The 21,656-nt window shown below is 38.5% G+C and overlaps 1 protein-coding gene across 2 annotated transcripts in view; it reads left to right on the forward strand.

The window, feature by feature from the left end:
* The window catches only part of ACACA (acetyl-CoA carboxylase alpha), a 525,165-nt gene that overhangs the window by 266,660 nt on the left and 236,849 nt on the right, over positions 1-21,656 (forward strand). For both annotated transcript variants that reach the window (XM_082245775.1, XM_082245774.1), the window contains exons 30-33: positions 2,166-2,309; positions 3,368-3,470; positions 5,420-5,527; positions 16,427-16,483. In XM_082245775.1, the coding sequence (XP_082101901.1) occupies positions 2,166-2,309; positions 3,368-3,470; positions 5,420-5,527; positions 16,427-16,483 (412 nt within the window). The remainder of the gene's footprint in view (positions 1-2,165; positions 2,310-3,367; positions 3,471-5,419; positions 5,528-16,426; positions 16,484-21,656) is intronic.

The following is a 21,656-nucleotide window of genomic DNA, read 5'->3' on the forward strand; positions in this document are numbered from 1 at the left end:
TATTTTGACCACATCATCCTCTTTATGCATGTTGTCTTACTCCAAGCTGTATAGGCTCGAAAGCCTACTACCAATTAAGCATATTAGGTGATGTGCATCTCTGTAATGAGAAGGGGTGTGGTCTAATGACATCAACACCCTATATCAGGTGTGCATAATTATTAGGCAACTTCCTTTCCTTGGGCAAAATGGGTCAAAAGAAGGACTTGACAGGCTCAGAAAAGTCAAAAATAGTGAGATATCTTGCAGAGGGATGCAGCACTCTTAAAATTGCAAAGCTTCTGAAGCGTGATCATCGAACAATCAAGCATTTCATTCAAAATAGTCAACAGGGTCGCAAGAAGCGTGTAGAAAAACCAAGGTGCAAAATAACAGCCCATGAACTGAGAAAAGTCAAGCGTGCAGCTGCCAAGATGCCACTTGCCACCAGTTTGGCCATATTTCAGAGCTGCAACATCACTGGAGTGCCCAAAAGCACAAGTTGTGCAATACTCAGAGATATGGCCAAGGTAAGAAAGGCTGAAAGACGACCACCACTGAACAAGACACACAAGCTGAAACGTCAAGACTGGGCCAAGAAATATCTCAAGACTGATTTTTCAAAGGTTTTATGGACTGATGAAATGAGAGTGAGTCTTGATGGGCCAGATGGATGGGCCCGTGGCTGGATTGGTAAAGGGCAGAGAGCTCCAGTCCGACTCAGACGCCAGCAAGGTGGAGGTGGAGTACTGGTTTGGGCTGGTATCATCAAAGATGAGCTTGTGGGGCCTTTTCGGGTTGAGGATGGAGTCAAGCTCAACTCCCAGTCCTACTGCCAGTTTCTGGAAGACACCTTCTTCAAGCAGTGGTACAGGAAGAAGTCTGCATCCTTCAAGAAAAACATGATTTTCATGCAGGACAATGCTCCATCACACGCGTCCAAGTACTCCACAGCGTGGCTGGCAAGAAAGGGTATAAAAGAAGAAAAGCTAATGACATGGCCTCCTTGTTCACCTGATCTGAACCCCATTGAGAACCTGTGGTCCATCATCAAATGTGAGATTTACAAGGAGGGAAAACAGTACACCTCTCTGAACAGTGTCTGGGAGGCTGTGGTTGCTGCTGCACGCAATGTTGATGGTGAACAGATCAAAACATTGACAGAATCCATGGATGGCAGGCTTTTGAGTGTCCTTGCAAAGAAAGGTGGCTATATTGGTCACTGATTTGTTTTTGTTTTGTTTTTGAATGTCAGAAATGTATATTTGTGAATGTTGAGATGTTATATTGGTTTCACTGGTAAAAATAAATAATTGAAATGGGTATACTGTATCTTTGATTTTTTGTTAAGTTGCCTAATAATTATGCACAGTAATAGTCACCTGCACACACAGATATCACCCTAAAATAGCTAAAACTAAAAACAAACTAAAAACTACTTCCAAAAATAGTCAGCTTTGATATTAATGAGTTTTTTGGGTTCATTGAGAACATGGTTGTTGTTCAATAATAAAATTAATCCTCAAAAATACTCATTTGCCTAATAATTCTGCACTCCCTGTATAGGGAAACAGGTCATAATGCAAGATACGTAATACATTTCTACCAAGACATTTGGAAATACATGTCATATAATATCCAAGTAGCTACTGTCATTTAGTTTTAATAGCCATTCTAGTTTTGCCCAGTTTAGTGTGTAACAAGTGGGAATAGAGGGTGGATATTAACGCTTTGGCATCTTGCTACTTTAATGCTCCTATTAGTGCATATCCAGGGATGGGTAATTGGTTCCTGAGTTATACCTGCAAACCATGTTGTAGTTGTAGGAATCTGTAGAAGAAACTGTAGGGGAAATTGTGTCTCTCTTGTAATTGCATAAATGATTACATCGTTCCCTCCCTGTCAATATCAAGAGTTACAATGGAATTTCCATAATGCAGTATCTGAAATCACACTACCTTGTTTTAATATAGGGTTTCACATAAGAATACATTATTTGGGAGGTCCTGAAATTGAGGCATTTCATGGTAATCCACACTGATATGGCAATTTTCAGGATGGGTTGCATGTGCTTTTCAATAATTGTTTTAGAAGATATATATTGTGTAATGTTCAGTTGTGCACAAAAAAAAAAGCTGTTAATTGGGGATCTGATTCATATTGTAAATAATTCCATTACTCTGCAGAATGTCATTCTCTTCGAATCTTAATCACTATGGAATGGTCCATGTTGCCAGTGTCAGTGATGTCCTTCTGGATACTTCATTCACTCCTCCATGTCAAAGAATGGGTGGAATGGTTGCCTTCCGGACTTTTGATGATTTTGTCAGGTATTTGCTGCTTGTAGAAAATATTCTGATTACCTTACATGTTATAAAACAATGATGTAAAACAATTATTCTTAATACAAACATGGCCTATATATATTTCTAGTCTGGCTGGGTGAAAATAATTGTAATATTATGTATGAGCTTCCTGATGTTTATAAGTTTTAAATAAGCAGTATCTGCTTTATTTATAGTTTTACACTTTTATCATTATATGCTACTTTAACACATCAGGCTTGAACAAACCAGAAGCGCAATGGTAAGCACTGTTGACTTGTGTAGGCTCAGATCTCATGTGACCATATCTGCATGGAAATCGTTCGACCCTAAGGTTCCCCTGGATGATTCCGATATGTGTACTTTGTAAAGCTCTGAAGAATATGTCAGGGTTGCATAAATATGGGAAAAAAATACGTTTTGACCAATAGGAAAACTTTAAATGCTTTGTCGTTTTTAAAATTGGAACACTGTGGTCTGTTGTTAAGCTTTCAAATGGGTGCTGCTAATGTTCTCCATCTCCGCTGTTTCTGCATGACTCCCCACTTGCATTTCAACAGTGGGAGCTGGTGCCTGTTATGGGAGCGGGAATATAGGAATCTGCTTGCACAGTAAGGAATGAAATGTCAGGAAGAATTAGGCATAACTGCCGAATACAGCCCAGCAGGGACTGTCTTCTCCTGAATCAATGAGTGTGGCATCTGTCTTTCCATGTGTGCAGATGCACGACCCCTGGGAAGAGAGGCGATTACACAGCTCTCATTGCTCACGTCATAAGCTTTTCAGTTATTTGCCTAATAAAGGCTGATTAGATTAATGCAGCCTCTTTATTTTTATGAGAAGTTTGCTGCATGTCAGCTATGTGAAAGTGAGATACTCGAGAAGCCTTAAAAGCTTTTCTTAAACCTTTCACGTGACGTTGAACAGGATTTATTTATTGATGGTGGGGATTAAATAAAAATGCACTTTATTACCTTTCATATTTTTCTGTCTTCAGTAAAAATTCCAAGTTTTTAACTATTAAAATGTGATATAAATATTTTAAAATGTCTTTTTATTCTCAGAATGTTTGATGATGTCATGAGTTGCTTCTCGGACTCCCCTCCTCAGAGTCCTATTTTTCCAGAAGCTGGCCATCCTTCTCTCTATGATGAAGATGACAATAAGGTACAGATTTGTTAAACTTATTGTTGAAAGTGGTGTGATGTGTTTACATGTATGGTAATATTTAAATCTGACTTGCCACTTATTGGGATTAACCAGGTTGTTTTCATTGAGCATTTCAATCAGAATTACAAGTTAGTCTTAGAAATGTACACAGGGGCAGAGCCTACCTTTCACGTCTTTTGTTTTTCAGTCTGGAATAGCTGTAGTGTTTAAGTCCACCCACTGGTTGTAATTGCCATGTCGCAGGTGATTTGGCAGACATGGCCAAATCATGTGAAAAGAAACTGTGCTCACTAAAAAGCACACGTGAGATTCATCTGGCTACAGTAGATTAAATACAACTCAGGTTTACGGTCAATTAAGTAAAATCCTGATTTTGGCATATCTGATGTATTTTTGCAGTTGTGTTCACAGGTTGAGGTCTCTTTTCTAGGGATGCACTTTAAATACTTGTAGCACCAAACCACCTAGATATACTAGCCATAAGCGCTATATAACAGGAAAGGTGAAAGTAAGCCCATGATGATTTGGCAACTACAATGTAATGTGTGGACTAGAATTTTCCCTCCGAGCATCTACTCTATTAACATGTTTTGGTATTTTTTGAGTTTGCCACTTTTGCATTCTTTGTTATGTATTATACACTTTTGATTAATAGGCATCCTTACCACTCACGTCACTTAATATTTGTTATTCATTATGTTATGCACCTGATTTTATTGTGTTGCCAGACCTGAGTGTGTCCTATTGATTTTCAATTGGGCTTTATTCACGTTATAATTGGATAGAAGCCTTTTGTATACATCATTGGGAATTTTGTATTGTTTTTTAAAATTACTTTATTTTTTTTAATTTTTAACTGAGTTTTTTTTTGTTTTCAATGTATAGGGATCCTTTCTCCTATGTAGTTGTATCTTAATACTTCAGGCAGCTTTGCATAAATAACTGTAACACAATAATAATTAGACCTTCTTAACATATGACTGCATTCCTGTTTGCAAAAAAACCACCTGCATACTTGCCTGTTACATTGAGCTGTACCAATAAACTGTGCATCAGATATAGTTTTAAATTTAACAAATCTTATTCAGAAATTGTAAAAAATGAATTTGTTTTTGTTTGCCTAATAGGGGACTTACTCTATGCTGAACATAAGGGCAGTGTTACTTTATGGGGTTTGGTACAAGAGATAAAAGGTGGGAAGGCTGATTTACTAAGGGATTTGATAATATTGCATGAAGATGTTTGCTTCAATTATCCAATCATGTGAAAAAGGGGATAGGTAAACAGTGATTTTACTTATATGTCATTGGATAATTGAAGTGAATATCTTCACACAATAAATTCTCAAACTCCTTTAGTAAATTAACCTCAGTATGTGATCCTCTGTTTCTATGGAAAATGATGTAAGAGGAAATAGTTTGCCTTTCCCTGTGGAATATTCAGAGCTATCATTCAGACAGGTCTGCTATATTTCACCCCACTTAAGCCTTTTTTATTTATAATTTAAAAAATTACATATTTTTAAAATTTGACTAAATAAAATGTGATTATTGTTGGCACTCCAAATAGTTTTGAAATTTCCACTGGGTTTTCAACTTCTGCTACACATAATTAATGAACTAAGGGTATGGGAGAGGACCAATTATCTCTAATGTATGAAGGGTAGTGTAGTCCAGGTCAGAATAATTGGTATAGTATGTTGCATAAATTACTTATTGCGGGTTTGGATTTAAATCGGTATTAAACCCAAAAACAAAATGTAATATATTGCAGCTTACCAGTTCTTAGATGTGGTGGCTGCATTCATTTTATTTTGTAGGCTTTTTTCCTTTATTTCACCTGGTGATCTGCCAATAAATTATTTATTTTTCAGCCAGTCTGCCTTGTTTTTGTATTTTAAAGAATGTTCTATTTCTAAGTATTATTTGTAAGTTCTCTATGTTCAGAGTATCCGAGATGAACCAATCCACATTCTCAACATAGCCATCAAAACTGACTGCGACATTGATGATGATGGACTTGCTTCAATGTTCCGTGAGTTCACCCAAAACAATGTAAGTACAATGATCATGTCCATTTTATCAGAGTAAAACATGGTACTAATATAACATTAATGCATTTATACTTTGTATGTTTTTGTTCTTACTATAATCACGCTGTATGTTGTATCTTGTTAACTTTTCTGTCTCAGCAGGCACCCTATAATAGTGAATGGACATGCATGCGGTGTATGAATTCACCTGCACAGCCATATTTTACAGATACACAGGGGTGGGTTAATGGACCCCATTCAGGACCTGTACATCCTTGACCGTGCACCTGCGTACCTGTCAAACTGGGATGTGTGGGTGAGTCCGTACAGCTGATATGTGCCCACATGGGCTGCCTGCACATAGCTCAACGCTAGGACAGAAAAGCAAACAAAGGACTCTTCACTCTGAACAGGAATAAACCCCTCTGTGAATGAGCCCCTATGGAAAAAAAATTATGAGTATGTAATAGTCAATCCAGAACATAAAAGGCTTTGAATATTATTCCGTGTCAAATTGTTATGATACACCAAGGGAAAAAAAGTTCCTGTGCAGTTGCAATGACAGTTAAGTATTTAGGAACAGAAATACCGTCAGACTCTCATTCTCCTGTTCTTTGAATTATAAGCAACACATTAGATAAAAATGTTTTTTTTTTAATTTTGAACAAACCACTTTCTTCATTGAGGGATTTCAGTAACTGTTGGGTCATATTGCGGCATACAGTAGGATTTGGACATTGGCAAGCAAAAACAGTGCAAGCCCAGTAAAATCCCCCCTTCTTCCAGCCTTAGTTTTTTTTTCTACTGTCCTAGGAGAATGGATGTCTGTTATCTGCTGAGGAAAAATAAAACCTAACCTTTTCGCTTCCTACTATGTTTTATTTTTACATTTAAGATTCTTCTACAAGCTAACTGAGCTAGTCTCTATAGGCAGCTATCTGGATCAGTGTATCCTCAGTAATGACTTTGGAAGCTGTACCCAGATTTCATTGGATGATTGCTTGCCAAGAGACACATGGATTATCCTCAGTTGATCTTTGCTTTTTGACTACAGTGAACTTGTTGCCTCTACCCATTTTAACCCCTCAACCTGTAGCAGCGGGTTTGTGAGTATTGAAGGCCAGCCTTCCTTAGCTTGATCGGCCATGGCCCCCTCCTTGGTTCTATCCTGGGATGAATTCATCTTAGTCATGTAGGATTTTACAGGCCAAATTGTTCTATTGATTGCTGATTCTGACCACAGAGGCCATTAGTGTACTTTTCGCACCTTTCTCTGCAGAATCATTAACTGTTCTATCTACTGACATGAATTTTATGCCTCCCAAATAGTTAACAGACCTGTATCCATTTAAGAAGTGTTAAACAACTTGGAGAACTAACTACAGATATTCTGTGGATGTAGGTTGCCTCCGATCCTGCAAAAATAAGCGTGTAGGTGGTGGCCTTTTTAACCATCAGTATACCAGAGGAGGTATCATCCCTAAAAATTGTAAACCAAAACAGAAACCAGAAATATTGGACTTTATGTATACCTCCAATAGTAAATACACATTCATTAAAATGTCATCAATCTTTATCGTATACAAAGATTACAATCATGATTGCTACATACACATTATAAAAGCATTTTATCTTGTGTACAAGGTCAACAAATGATAACAACAACCTATCTCAAAATATTGGGAGGTTGACATGGTTGGCATGAAAGGGGTCAATACGTTTTCCAGGACACCCAGCTTCCTCGGGACCTCTCAGACCTCTTTTGTGTCCACATATGACAAACGTAGGCAATTTAAAACTACATATAGGCAAACTATTTAATTGTTATCAAATCATCATTAACAATGACAATAGTAATATTCAATTAAAAAGGGTATCAGTTCAACAGGACACAAGGATATATGGACACAATAAAAAAACTAAAACTTACTGTAATAGTTCAAAAATTCATATCACCTCAGATTAACTCATCAAGATCATCCACATGAATTGGACAGCATGTATTTACTGTCAGTTTTATTAGTGATTCCCCATTGATTCCTAAGTAGGACTTGTGATGCTTACTCACTGCCACACAGATTTACTGGACCTTCCTGGGCTTGCAAATAAGGATTTTAACCTAAATTCATAATTTGCATATGCCATAATTTGCCCAAGCATTCACCACATCAATGGATGGATGGAAATGGTAGCGGGATGGGGCCTCCATGGATCATACTTGTTTTTCCAGCACCTACAGATGCTAGATTGCATTGAGGTCTGGAGAATTTGGAGGCCCAGTCAAACCCGTTGTTATGTTCCTCAAACCATTATTGAATTAATCAGACCAGGCCACCTTCTTTCATTGCTTCGTGGTCCAGTTCTGATGCTCACATGACTATTGTAGGTGCTTTTGGCTTTGGACATGGGTCAGTATGGGCACCCTGACCAGTCTACAGTTATGCATCCCCAAACGCAAGAAACTGTGATGCACTGTGTTGTGTGTTCTGACTCCTTTCTGTTAGAATCAGCATTATCTTGTTCAGCCATTTGAGGTACAGTAGTTATTCTATTGGATTACACAGGCCAGCCTTTACTTCTCATGTGCGTGAGTGACCCTCTTCACCAGTTTTCCTTCTTTGGACCACTTTTGGTAGATTCTGACCGCTGCAGACTGGGAACATCCCACAAGAGCTGCGGTTTTGGAGATGCTCTGACCCAGCCATCAAGCCATTACCAATTGGCCCGTGGTATAGTCACTCAAATCTTTATGCTTGCCCATTTTTCTGCTTTCAACACATCAGCTTCAGGGACAACATGTTCACTTGCTGCCTGCTATATCCCACCTACTTTCAGGTGCAATTGTAATGAAACAATTAATGTTGCTCACGTTACCTGTTAGTGGTCATATTTTATGGCTCATTGTGTATATTTTGCATTAATGCTTTTGACTCTAAACTTGTACCTTGCCAAGGAATGGCACCATAGTACAGAAATATTCCCAGATTTGGTTTATTCTTCTGCACCAAATTCATATTGTTGTGCTTTAAATTAGGGGTCGACCGATTATCGGCAAATCGGTATGCACTTTTCCAGATATATCGGAATCAGCCCCCGGAGGTTACTGATATTGCCGATATTTCGGGAAAGTGCATGTACCGGAGTGATGCCTGCAGCTAGAGGCATCACCCCGGTACCAGCGTCCATACCTGACGGTCGGCAGTCTTGTAATGACAACCGATGCGGCTGAGAAACTGCTCGGCTGTCATTACAAGGAGCGGAGCGGGACGCCCCCCCTCCTCCCACCGCCTTCTGCAACCTACACTGCCGCCGAAGACCCGATCAAAGCTGCATTCGGCTCTGATTGGGTCTCCATGCAAAAACCCGGAAGTGATGTCATGAGTGACATCACTTCCCGGTACTGTCTGGCGCCAGATTTTAAAAAAAATGACAGCATTCAAAACAGCCAAACTTGGCATTTTGAATGCTTTTAAGTGCAGAGGAGGGGTTTGGGGTCTTCTAGACACCCAGATCCCACCACAAAAGTACCTGTCAAAAAAAATAAAAAATCTTTACCAATATGCATTGGCCAAAATATCGATATCGGCAACGAAAAACCATTATTGGTCGATCACTAGTTTAAATGCAAATTTGCCGTTTTCCTATGACTCTACGACATACAGTATATTTGGTCATGTTATGTGGATTTTTCTCATGTAGGTTGTTTGATATTGCGCCCTGTTGTACCAATTTACAACTCTCTGTGTTTATTGGCAATGTGTCTGTCAATTTTCTGTATTATAAATGCTTGCAATTATAAGGAGTTTCAAAAAAAGCACACTTACATGCTCAGTATGTGTACCTATATATAAGGTTTGCCTTTATTGTATCTTGGGCTCGCCCTGCACTCTGCTCCACTTGTGCCAAAGGTAAGTATTGTTATAGGTATACTAAATCACCCACTGATGTCTGGTACATGAGAAATTTCCTGCCAGAACCTTGTGCATGATTCAATCTATCAGCACCTACCAACAACTAAAATATCTATGTCAGAAGAACTGGCCTTGGTAACATTTAAAGTTTAGGTATTGCCTTATTATTTAATGTAATTGTAACGATACCGTTTAATTGACAGAATAAATGTTGCACTCCAAGTCACATACAGACTTATTATATATAGTCATTATTCTTTTGTTGATTTGTATGCAGAATGATAAAATCCCTGCTGTTTTGGCACCTGTACTTTAAAAATGACTTCTGCTTCTTACCACATTACTCAAACTTGGGCTTATTCACAAGCATTATGTTTCCCTAGCTTGGTGGAGGTGGGAAAAGGAAATCCGTATTTATTTTTTAAAAACAAACAGAAGCGGAAAAAAAGATAGTTTTGATTTTCATCTGTATCAAGCCTCAGGCAGTGGGAGGAAAAAAAAAACATTTAAGCATCTACTAGAATAATCCCAATTGTCCAAATAATATCTCAGCCCCAGCATGTTTATAGAAATTAGGATCATATACTTGTAAATGACTTGCAGAGGAGATGGAAGCAGTCAGCGTTAATGGAGTTTTTCCAGGTGCTGCTGCCTAATCGCCTGGTTATAACTGTAGACTGACTGAGAAACCCACATTATTACAATGTAATCAGAATCCTGTTGCTATGCTGTCATTATATGCCACTTGTGGAATTTTAAAAGCAATAACAATTTTGATGTTAAAACTCAGGGTATTACAGTTATTTTCTCTCCCGGACAGTAATATTATTGCCAAAGCTTGCTATATATTTTTTTCTTCTTAATTGCAATCCATTTTTTGCACATATTTTTTTTGCTTCTGAAGTAGGCACTGGATTGCGCTTTCAGCTCTAGTGATTTTAAGAACTATGAAACACAATAAGTGGCAAGACAGTCATGATTACTTATATTTCCCGTAGGGCTCTCTTGGGCACATTTCTAGGAATAGGACTCAATGATACTGCACTGGAGCTCTAATTTTGTAATGGATCTGATTATATTTACATTTGCTCTCAGACCAGCACCATTTGATTGACAGAGATCAGTGTGGTCATTGTTTATATGGTCAGCTAACTGGTGACCAATGGATCAGACATACTCTGTTTTTTTTTTTTTTTTTTTCCTCATCTTGAATTGATCACTATTGTTACTGTTAGGAATCTGGTCCTAATGATGTTAATGTTAGTGCGAGTGCATATAGACAGGAATTGCTGAAATGGATCTCACTTTCAGGAAAGGGGTATTTGATAAACTGCATACATTATATTTCATTGACAAACATATTAATCTGCTTGATGTATATATCAATTTAAATCATTTTTTTATCCATTGTTTTGCAACTGTATGATGCTGTTTAGCCATTTATTAGCATGCTGCTTTAAATCTAGAATTTATTTGAAGAATAATAATGATTTAAAAAGTCTTAGGGGTCTGTGCAAAAATACAGTTCAGAAGCTGTTTGTTGGCAATTAAAACACATTTTATTTGCTTGCTAAGTTTGATGAACGTACTTCTATTAACAATCTTTTACATGCTTTGTATACCATAATTTGGTGTTATGCTCTATCAAATCATGCCTAGATTACAGTGTATGCCTAGCGCTGTCACTAGTTTATTGGAAGCAGGTAATAGGAACATAAAGTGTTCTAATTATTTATTAGGTCACAGACAGACATTGCAATTACTATAGAACATGGATTTCAGAATTCAAGTAACTATAGTTTCCCAAATAGATTGGGATGTTGGTGTACAAATGCTGTGAAAAGCACAATGAGCAATAATCTTTGATCAGAGTAGCACAGTAGAAACCGAACATATTGTTGGCTGCGTTATAGCCTAATTAGATTAAGACCTAGCCTGGTTTTAAATAGGATGTGTACATGATTTAACACTGGTTCCAGGTTGGTCCATCCATAGTCAGCCCAGTAAAACATAGATGTGTAGATCTAGGCTCGTTCCCAGCTTTGTCAACATCTAAAATCTAAAACTCTGTAAGAACCAGATGGGATGAATCAGACTCCCTTTATAAATAGAAATCAGCTTGGTCTCCTCTTGTGGTTTGTTACCACACACAATGGACGTTGTTTGAGGAAATGTTCACATGAGTTGAGGGTGATATACAGCAGGATAGGCATGAATGTTCTGGTTTTCTGTGACTTACCAGCAACTGACTTATCATAGGTATATGATAAGCTTTTGTGTATGCTATAGATATATACTATGGCAATGTCTTTGGCGTTATTACAGCCCTGCCTATGAGATTCACTCCTGGCTTTACCCTTCAGCCTACCAGTAGCCCTCTACGGACTCCCTCAAATTTCTTATATGGAACATAAGGGGTCTCTATGACAAAGTAAAGAGATTAGCTTTACTCTCCTTCCTTAAGAGCCAACATGCTGACATTATTGCATTGGTGGAGACCCATGTGGTAGGACAAGTACAATGTGCCCTAAAAGACCCTGAATAGGGTTGGCGTTCCGCATCAAATACACGTCTCACTCCTGAGGTGTTTCCCTACTCATAGCTAAATCTGTGCATTTTGAGCTAATAGTTAGTCTCAGATATTCAGGGTAGATATGTTTTCTTTTATGCCCTAATAACTGGTTCCTTATTGTTAATTATGGCAGATTATATACCTCCCCCATACAACTCTGCGCTCCTTAGCGTTTGATTCTACATTGTCACACCGCCTATCTGTTCCTGCCATCTGGTATGGCAATTTTAATACCGCCCTAAATCCCTGCCTAGTCAAATTAGGTCCCACATTCACATACCTACACCTTGACCATGAAACCAGGTTCTCTCACCTTATGACATACTCTGCAATGATAGACTCGTTGAGACATAAGTTTCCATCAACAAGGGCTTACTTGTGCGTTTCTGCCTTCCACTCTAGAATGTCTCGTAGAGATTTAATTTTACTGTTGAGGACCTTACTACCTCTGCTTCTGGTTGTAGGGTTTTGCCCCCGCTTACTCTCGGACCATTCCCTGTACTGTAGGCGAGTACTGTAGCCCAGTAAGTCATCTCCCTCAATATGGTGACCTAACCATTTTTGGTTAACTTCTATACCCGAAGCTGATGAGCTAAGTACCGAGTCGAAATTCTTCTTCATTACCAATGCTGACATGGCAACCCCCCCCCCCCCAATTGTGTGGGAATCCTTTAAGCTCCATGCTGGCATAATTCTTACTACCCATATCTCCAGACTTAAACACACTTCTAAACAGGCCATTAAACAACTGGTGCCTCTCAAGAACCAATTGTTTTCTGTAAATTCATTTTTGAGCATTGAGAGCGCTCTGGTAAACTTTTAGCTTACCTTGCCCATCAAAATGCTAGACCAGCCATGGTTATTATTACAAAATCCCCAGATGCAGTTTATTACTAACCCCAAGCTAATCACCGTAGTAGAGTTCAGTAAATTTTTAAGTACCTTATACTATACCTCAGCATCCTACACAGCTTCAGAACTACTAGATTTTCTAAGTGCTATAAAGCTCCCTGAATTAACTGTGGAGCAGGTAGAGATTTTTGAAGGGCCACTTTCCACCAAGGAAACACATTGGGCGGTGCCAGACGTGACGTCACCACGCCCCCATTCTCTGCCGGCTTGCACTGTGAGAACGTGGGACGCCGCGGTTTTCATCTACATCTACTGTATACGATATGCCTGGTACATTGGCGTTCATGTATGTGTACTTCTTTTTTAATAAATTGGTTTTAATATATATTCAGTATTACACTATGTGCCTTTTTATTTTCATCTTACATTTATGGCTCGTATGTGTCCTGGCCTAAGTTCATCCTGCGGACTGATATTGGGTGCAGTCAGCACATTCCCTCTGTTCAAGCGTGTGAGGCTTTTCTATTAAGTTTGATAGCCATTCCTTTTTGGTAAGCAGACATTTTTATGTGTTTCCATCTCACGGGGGACCTCCTTCCATTCATGGTGTGAAGATCCTTCCTTTGGACACTACCTATTATCCATCTGCTGGGACTTTTTTCTGATCATTCACTCCAGGACTTTATTTATTATCCACCTTTTTGGAGTTATTAATGTTTTTTTCACTGAGTGGAGTTCACAGTTTTTGGTATATATAATTTTTTATATATACACTTATTTGCCTTTTTATACAAGGACACTCTTTTGATTGAATTTCATTTATTGTCACACATAAATTGCATTTATCAATTTCTACACTAGCCCTGCACAGTTTTTTATATGTATTTTGGACTTTCGCTATAGGTTTGTGTATGCGGCTTATCTTGTTTTGTCATTCATTATTATTTCATTCATGTTTTTAGCACAGAAACTTAACACAGTTTACTCAGCCACTTATGTTTAATATGTTCAGCAGCCCCTGGCACCTTCTACCATATATTATTGGCATGCCCAATTATTTAGGGGTATTGGAAATAAAATGGTGTGGTTCCTACATGACACCATGGGATCTCCCCTATCCCTAAGTACCAAACAAAGTATATTTGGGCTATTCCCGGACCCTGACGCATACAACTTAATGACTATATTTCCCCATGAAACCTTATTTAGTGCTAAGAAATTGATAGGGGCTGGATGCAAGCTGATCCCTCTACTTTCCATGCCTGGCTTGCAGAGGTTAATGCTTCTTTACCCAACACAGAACTTATTTATCTTCATAGAGGGTGTCTTTCTAAGTATAATAAAATATGGGACCAATGGTTACAAAAGGCAAGTACCTATGTATAATTGTCATTTCCACTCTTCTCTAGGACCTTAGGGATTCCTTCATTGCCGACTCACTCTATATACCGTAAACTAGCTGACTTCCCCTGCATAATCTCTTCACCATTACGATAAAGCTGTAATTAAAACTTTGCTCTTTTATTATATGTTTGATCCACTGTAATTATGCCCTTTTTTCAAAGGTCTAGTTTTCTGTAAGTTTAATTTCTCATGCTAAAACATAATGTCTGTGTACACTTATTGCTACAGGTATGTTTACTAATCTTACCTGTGTCACCACCAAGTCACAGACTATTTTGTTCTGTCGTTTTATTATACACCTTGTCATGTTTATTCTTTCAATAAAGAATCAACCTTTTTATAAAAAAAAAAAAGAAAAATCAGCTTGAACATCCAGTAGGGGATTTAAAATCTGATTGTGCAATGGCCATATTTACTGTGGGGCACTAGATGGCAGAATTGTAGACTGTTTCCATGTGTTGCCTAGGTTTCTCTCCTGCACAGGCTGAGGGGCTCTAGGGTTTGTGCCACCTATAGAGAAAACAAGATTTTTATTCTTAGAGCTCAGTAAGCTCTGGTCTGGTTCCTGAAGCCCAGAAACTTTGTAGAGCTTTGGTTTGGAATAAATCTCTATCCGTAGGTCCACATCTTACTTTGCAGCCAGACCTCAATATTCGTTTGCCCTACACAGTTTCTTTTTTTTTTTGGGACCTAACTGAGGCTCAGGGCTCCTCCTACCTCAAGAATAGGACACACTGCAAGAAGTAGCGGGTGTGTGCAGACACACTAGGAATATGTCTGTATTCTGGTTTGGTGACATAACCAGGCCATCGTCTAGAGAGAACATTTTGTGGTGGGTGCTTTGGTATGTAGTCATAGTGAAAACACTTCTATTGTCCATCACATAATTGTTCCCCTGAACATCTAGGTCTGTTTGATGATTTAGGTCTGTTCATGTTGCCCAACAGCTAAATAAACATAAATGGGACAAAAGCAGGTACCATGCACTATTACTTAACCAAGACATTGACTCGGTTCAGTCATACCACCTTTCATTGGTTATTCTTGTCTGCTAAACCTATTCCATACCTTCCCACATAGGTGTCCTAATGATGAAGTAATTTATATAAAGAAAATAAACTTTCAGTGTTCTGAAAAAGGTTTCTATATTTAAAACAAAATCCAAAAACACTTATTTACCCAACATATATGTACAAGTTGGAAATGGCATGGGGCATGTGTACATATTTCAGATTCATGTTCATGGGTGCTCAACCTGTGGCCCTCTAGCTGTTGCGGAACTACAAGTCCCATAAGGCATTGCAAGCTGCTGATGGTTATAAGCATGACTCCCAAAGGCAGAAGCATGATGGAAGTTGTAGTTCTGCAACAGCTGGAGGACCGCAGGTTGAGCATCCATGATGTACAGTATATGCTGCATGATTGACGTTGAAAAAAAGATTTTGACAACTGTTACTAAGAGGCTATCTCTAGAAAAAAAAATATAATAGAATGGGGAAAAGTTAGAACTTCACTCATCATTCTTTTGCTATTTTTGCCCCTATACTTCATATTCTAGCAATCTAACATAAAGTGAGGAGAGCTTCTTCAACAAGGACACAGACAGCAAAAGAAATGCACTGAGTTTTTAAACTGTTCCCAATCTACTAATATTCCCTTCCCTTATTTGCCCCTTCACTACTCATCAGTTTAGTTAGGAACATAGAACGTCAATAACAGCTGTTTCCCCAGTCTATCCACAAAAAAAATTACAAATTTGGTTTGCATAGGATATTAACACCTGAAAAAGAAGCTACTTCTTGGATTAGGTGGGTGTTCTACACTAGCACGTGTTTAACATGTAACACATTTACAGTAGCATTACAATGTTAGAGACAGTTGGTTGAAATTAAAATGTTACCTAATTACTGAACTGCTTCATGTCCGCACTACTTTTTTTTTTCTTGGATACACGTTTTTGAAGATATCTTCCTTTATTCCTTTTTCCTCTGCTAACTACTAGTCAGGGATAAAAAATATTTCTATCTCCCCCTTTTTTGTGTATCTTAAAAACCAGGAGCTATAAAAACACAAAATATGTAGCATTTTTAAGTTTGTTTACAAGGGTATGAATTCTAATTTTAATACATTTATAGAAATAATGCAAATTTTTATTAATATATACTTTTATTCATTTAAACAGAAATCGATACTAATGGACCATGGGATTCGTAGACTGACCTTTTTAGTAGCACAAAAGGTACATTTCCCTATCGAATATGCTGTAACGTTATTTTATGGAAATGTGTCATGTCATATTTGAGTCGATTACTTACACACACTGCATAACCTCATTATTGTAGAGCAGTATAAAATATTCTGCAGTGTCTGGGGAGGTCTGTTTTTTGATTTTCTTTTTCTTTTTTTTTTTTTTACTATTTTGTTGCAATGTTCGTTTTGAAACTAATATCTGAATTACTGTGTTTAGGTGCTTGCACTGTTTAGTTTTGCCTCTTTCTCTGTGGGTCATTTTGGACCCTGTTTTAAAGTGAATCAGTTTTTTTTTTTAATTCTTTTATTTAAAGGTTTAAAAAGTGTATACATGTACACTGCTCAAATAAATTAAAGGAACACCTTGAAAACACATTCAATCTCATTGGGGAAAAAATATCATGCTGGATATCTATACTGATTTGGACTGGTTAATGTGTTAGGAATGAAAGGATGCTACATCATTCAATGGAAATTAAAATTATCGACCTACAGAGGGCTGAATTCAAAGACACCCTGAAAATCAAAGTGAAAAAATTATGCAGCAGGCTAGTCCATTTAGCTTAAATTTTGTTGCAGCAACTCAAAATGGTACTCAGTAGTTTGTATGGCTACTACGTGCTTGTATGCATGCCTGACAATGTCAGGGCCTGGATGGTGTCCTGGGGTATTTCCCCCCAGATCTGGACCAGGGCATAACTGAGCTCCTGAACAGACTAAGGTGCAACCTAGTGGCGTCAGATGGACCAAAACATAATGTCCCAGAGGTGTTCTATTGGATTTAGGTCAGGCGAGCGTGGGGCCGTTTAATGGTATCAATTCCTTCATCCTCCAGGAACTATCTGCATACTCTCGCCACATGAGGCCGGGCATTGTCATGCACTAGGAGGAGCCCAGGGCCTACTGCACCAGCATAGGGTCTAACAATGGGTCCAATGATTTCATCCTGATAGCTGATGGCAGTTACGGTGCCATTGTCATGCCTGTAGAAGTCTGTGCTTCCCTCCATGGTTATGCCTCCCCAGAGCATCACTGACCCACCACCAAACTGGTCATGCTGAGCGGTGTTACAGGCAGCACAACATTCTCCACAGCTTCTCCAGACCCTTTCACGTCTGTCACATGTGCTCAGGGTGAACCTGCTCTCATTTGTGAAAAACAAAGGGCGCCAGTGGCGGACCTGCCAATTCTGGTGTTCAATGGAAAATGCCAATCAAGCTCCACGGTGCCGGGCAATGCACACAGGGCCCACTAGAGGACCTCAGGCCCTCGGGCCACCCTCATGAAGTCTGTTTCTGATTGTTTGGTCAGAGGCATTCACAACAGTGGCCTGCTTGAGGTAATTTTGTAGGGCTCTGGCAGTATTCATCCTGTTCCTCCTTGCAAAAGGAGCAGATGCTGGTCCTGCTGATGGGTTAAGGACCTTCTATGGCCCTGTCCAGCTCTCCTAGAGTAACTGCCTGTCTCCTGGACTCTCCTCCACGATCTTGAGACTGTGCTTGGAGACACAGAAAACCTTCTGGCAATGGCAGGTATTGATATGCCATCCTGGAGGTGTTAAACTGCCTTTGCAATCTCTATAGGGTCCAGGTATCACCTCATGCTATCATTGGGTAAACTGACCCTAGCCAAATGCAAAACTATTGAAAAACATTCAGTAAAGATGAGTAGGGAAAAAAAATGTCAGTGGCCTCGACCTGTAAAACCATTCCTGTTTTGGAGGTCGTCTCATTGTTGCCCATCTAGTGCACCTGTTAATATATTTAACACCAAAGCAGCTGAAACTGATTAACAACCCCCTCTGCTACTTTAATTGACCAGATCAATATCCCAAGAGTTTAATTGACTTGATGCTCTACTCTGATTAAAAAGTGTTCCTTTAATTTTTTAAGCAGTCTATTTCTACTTGTATACAATTTATTAATTAGTTCAACTTTATATCTCCAACTCTATGGCTTTATATACTGCTAAGTTACATTTATACTGTGTAAACTGTAATAGTTTAGCCAACCTTGTGATCAATGCATTGCTGCTACACTGGATATCTTAATTTTTGACACTCCTTTGTCCTGATCCAGTTTTGTGACTTCCTTCATTGTTCGCTTTCTCCAGCAGCTGGTGAAGGAAGTCATGAATCTGAACCAGGATACAGTGAAATAATTTTTCTGACAGTGCAGTGTGGCAGAGGTGCGTAAATCACACAACTGGCAGACCCAAATTAAATCCTTTGACATTTAAAACCGTACACATACAGTATGTCGTTTAATGGTAAACTGTTAGACAAAAAGTTCAATGCATTGTGATGCAAAAAAGAGACAAGCTAATGGCCATCTAATGGTAGTGTTCTTATGGAAAATGATGATAAATATCAATACTCCAAGGTGCCAGGTGGAGAAACAGATGGAGGAACCTGGATCTCTGGTTGACTCATATTGTAAGCGCTCTCATGTTTGTAAGAGAACTTTTTGTCTCCATAGCTTCATTTATCTACCATGCGTGGGATCACCATTATTCACCTTGATTATTTGATTACAATATCATGCATTGTTTTTTGTAGGGGCTCATTGAGTATACTGTTTACAGTGAGAGAGGTGGATGCATGTTTTTAGGTGTGTATGGTGTGGGTATTGGTGCCATTTTAATGCTTTAGACAATTTGCAGTTATTCGCCTTAGTTTATATTTTTGAATAATAAAACATGCGTTTATTACAGCTCAGTGAGTAGCATTATATACTCTATGTAGTTCTCTGGTGGTTGAGTAAAATCAGGCCTTTTAACTCTAAATATTACCATGTAAAAATAGTAGTGACATTATCACTGAGCTGCACATAGCCTGTGGGGCAAGAGCAGGCTATAAGAAAACTACAGGGAGGCAGATACAAGGCCAGTTGTCCCCCATAAGAAGAGAGAGCAGCAGTTACTGGTCTTTATTACATGTAGTGGTAGGTTAAAAGAGCACCCGATATCCAAATGAGAAACAAAATTAAGTAAATATGTTGTTGTTTTATTGGAAGTAGCAAAGCATGATGAAGCCAACGTGTTTCAGGGGAACAAAGCCTCTCCCTTCTTCAGAACAGCTCCTGTACCCTAATGATGAATGAGGATGTAACCCCACTGGTGTATCTGTGACACCACAAAACAAAAATGTTGCTGTTTAACTCTGGCAGTGGCAGCGTAAAGTGGTCTTTATTACAAGAAGCTCCTGCACAGGAAAGGAAACGTTGTACTCTAGATTACTATGCAGTTCTGAAAGAAATGCACAAACCACAGAAAAATTCAAGTAAGAATACACATATCTCTTGTATTTTGACCAGTGAGGGCGTTAGTAGAAATCACTGACAGCACTAAAGGGCAGCGCATAATATCAAGTGAATGGAATGATATAAAAAATTGCCAGAGACTGCAGGGGGAATATAGTCTGAGAGTGCAGGCATGCTGCAAAAGATGGTCGGAGAATGTGGATTAGCTACAGGGGATGGTGAGATACTTCAAACATGCTATAAGAGTTGTTTTTTGGAAGGAGGCTAGAGAAATGCTTCAGGAGAAGTCATAGACTGGAGAGACATTACATAAGACTGCTACAGATGCTAGACAATTTCTTTTGGCACATTTGATAATGCCTCAAAATATAAATCAAAACTAATTTTAAAAGATCAGAGAAATAAAAAAAATAAAAATAAAAAACGTAAAAATAAGTAATGGGCAGCACAGAAAAAGTAAGATGTTGGGGAAAAAAATAAACCATATTATTTGATAACTACATGGCATTTGAACTGATCTCTTTTCTTCACTTGAGTATGCAACAAAACTCCTTCAGGGCCCATAAAGTAAGAGCCAAAGGGCCACATGCAGCTCCAGGGTGGCTTGTTGGGCACCTGGGATTTAGACAGTGTTTGCTTATCACAGTGTTCAGCTTTAAGCTGTTACATACAGTACTCTTGAAGAATTGATGGTTTCCAAAAGGAAATGCTCAGATATTTCCATGAGGAAGTGTAGATAAATAGATAGCTGTGTCTTAAGAATGTAGGTTTCAATATACCATTTCTCTTTAGCAAGGTGCACGTATTTCTGGAGAATCCACAAGCTTAATTAAGTTAGATAATGGAGAAACTGATAAAAAAATACAGCGGGTAAAATAAGTATTGAACACGTCACCATTTTTCTTGATAAATATATTTTTAAAGGTGCTATTAAAATGAAATTTTCACCACATGTCGGTAACATGCAATTCAAACATACAAAGAAACCAAAATAAATAAGTTCAGAAATGAAGCTATGTGTCATAAAGTGAAATGACCCAGGGGCAAAGTATTAAACCCGCTAACTGAAATTTATTTAATGAAGCTTATAAGGGGGGTACGGAGCTCAAGCAAATCACATACATAAATTAAATAAATTAAATAAATATATACAGTACAAGTGCTAATTTGAATTAAATTTCAATTAAACTTAAATTTCAATTATATTTAAAATTGTGATTTATAAATAAACCATTCAAAGTGAAAATCCGTGCAAGAGGTGAAATTGCGCATATATATTAAACTATTAAAGTCTCTAGTGCAAAAGGGCCAGCGAGAGATATCTCAATCTCAAGGCAACTTGTCAGTATCCTGAATCTTGATAGTAGAGATACACTTCACCTTCACTCCTTCACCCAGTGAGTGCTGCTTACCAGATATATCGGACCCCTTGATTATAGGGGGTCACATAAGCAATGATCTCTCTCCACCAATTAAAATGGGACGATAACCCATAAATATCCTTCTGTATTTAGATATACACAGTGGATTTTTAAATGGGTCACTCTCCCTTTAAATATGAGGTATTATTCCTGTTTTTTAATTCATTGGGATCGAAGATATCTAAAGAAAAGAAAGAGGGGCTCTCATGGCGTAGTATCAAACAGTGGACAATTTATTAAATTAAAATTGCACTTACTACAGTTATGTTTCAATAAGCCATTATCAAGGAGATCGCGGTTTTCAGGCAATGGAGACACCACTTCCGCGTTCCAGCTGCGTTCCACCTCAAACCTGGAACTTCCGCGGTTACGATCTCACGTCCCGATGCGTTTTGTCAGCACGTCGCCAACGTCATCAGGGGTCACGTGACCCCTGATGAGGTTGGCGAAGTGCTGACAAAACGCGTCGGGACGTGAGATC

The sequence above is a fragment of the Pelophylax lessonae genome (assembly GCF_965119305.1).
Source record: "Pelophylax lessonae genome assembly, chromosome: 2".
NCBI lineage: Eukaryota > Metazoa > Chordata > Amphibia > Anura > Ranidae > Pelophylax > Pelophylax lessonae.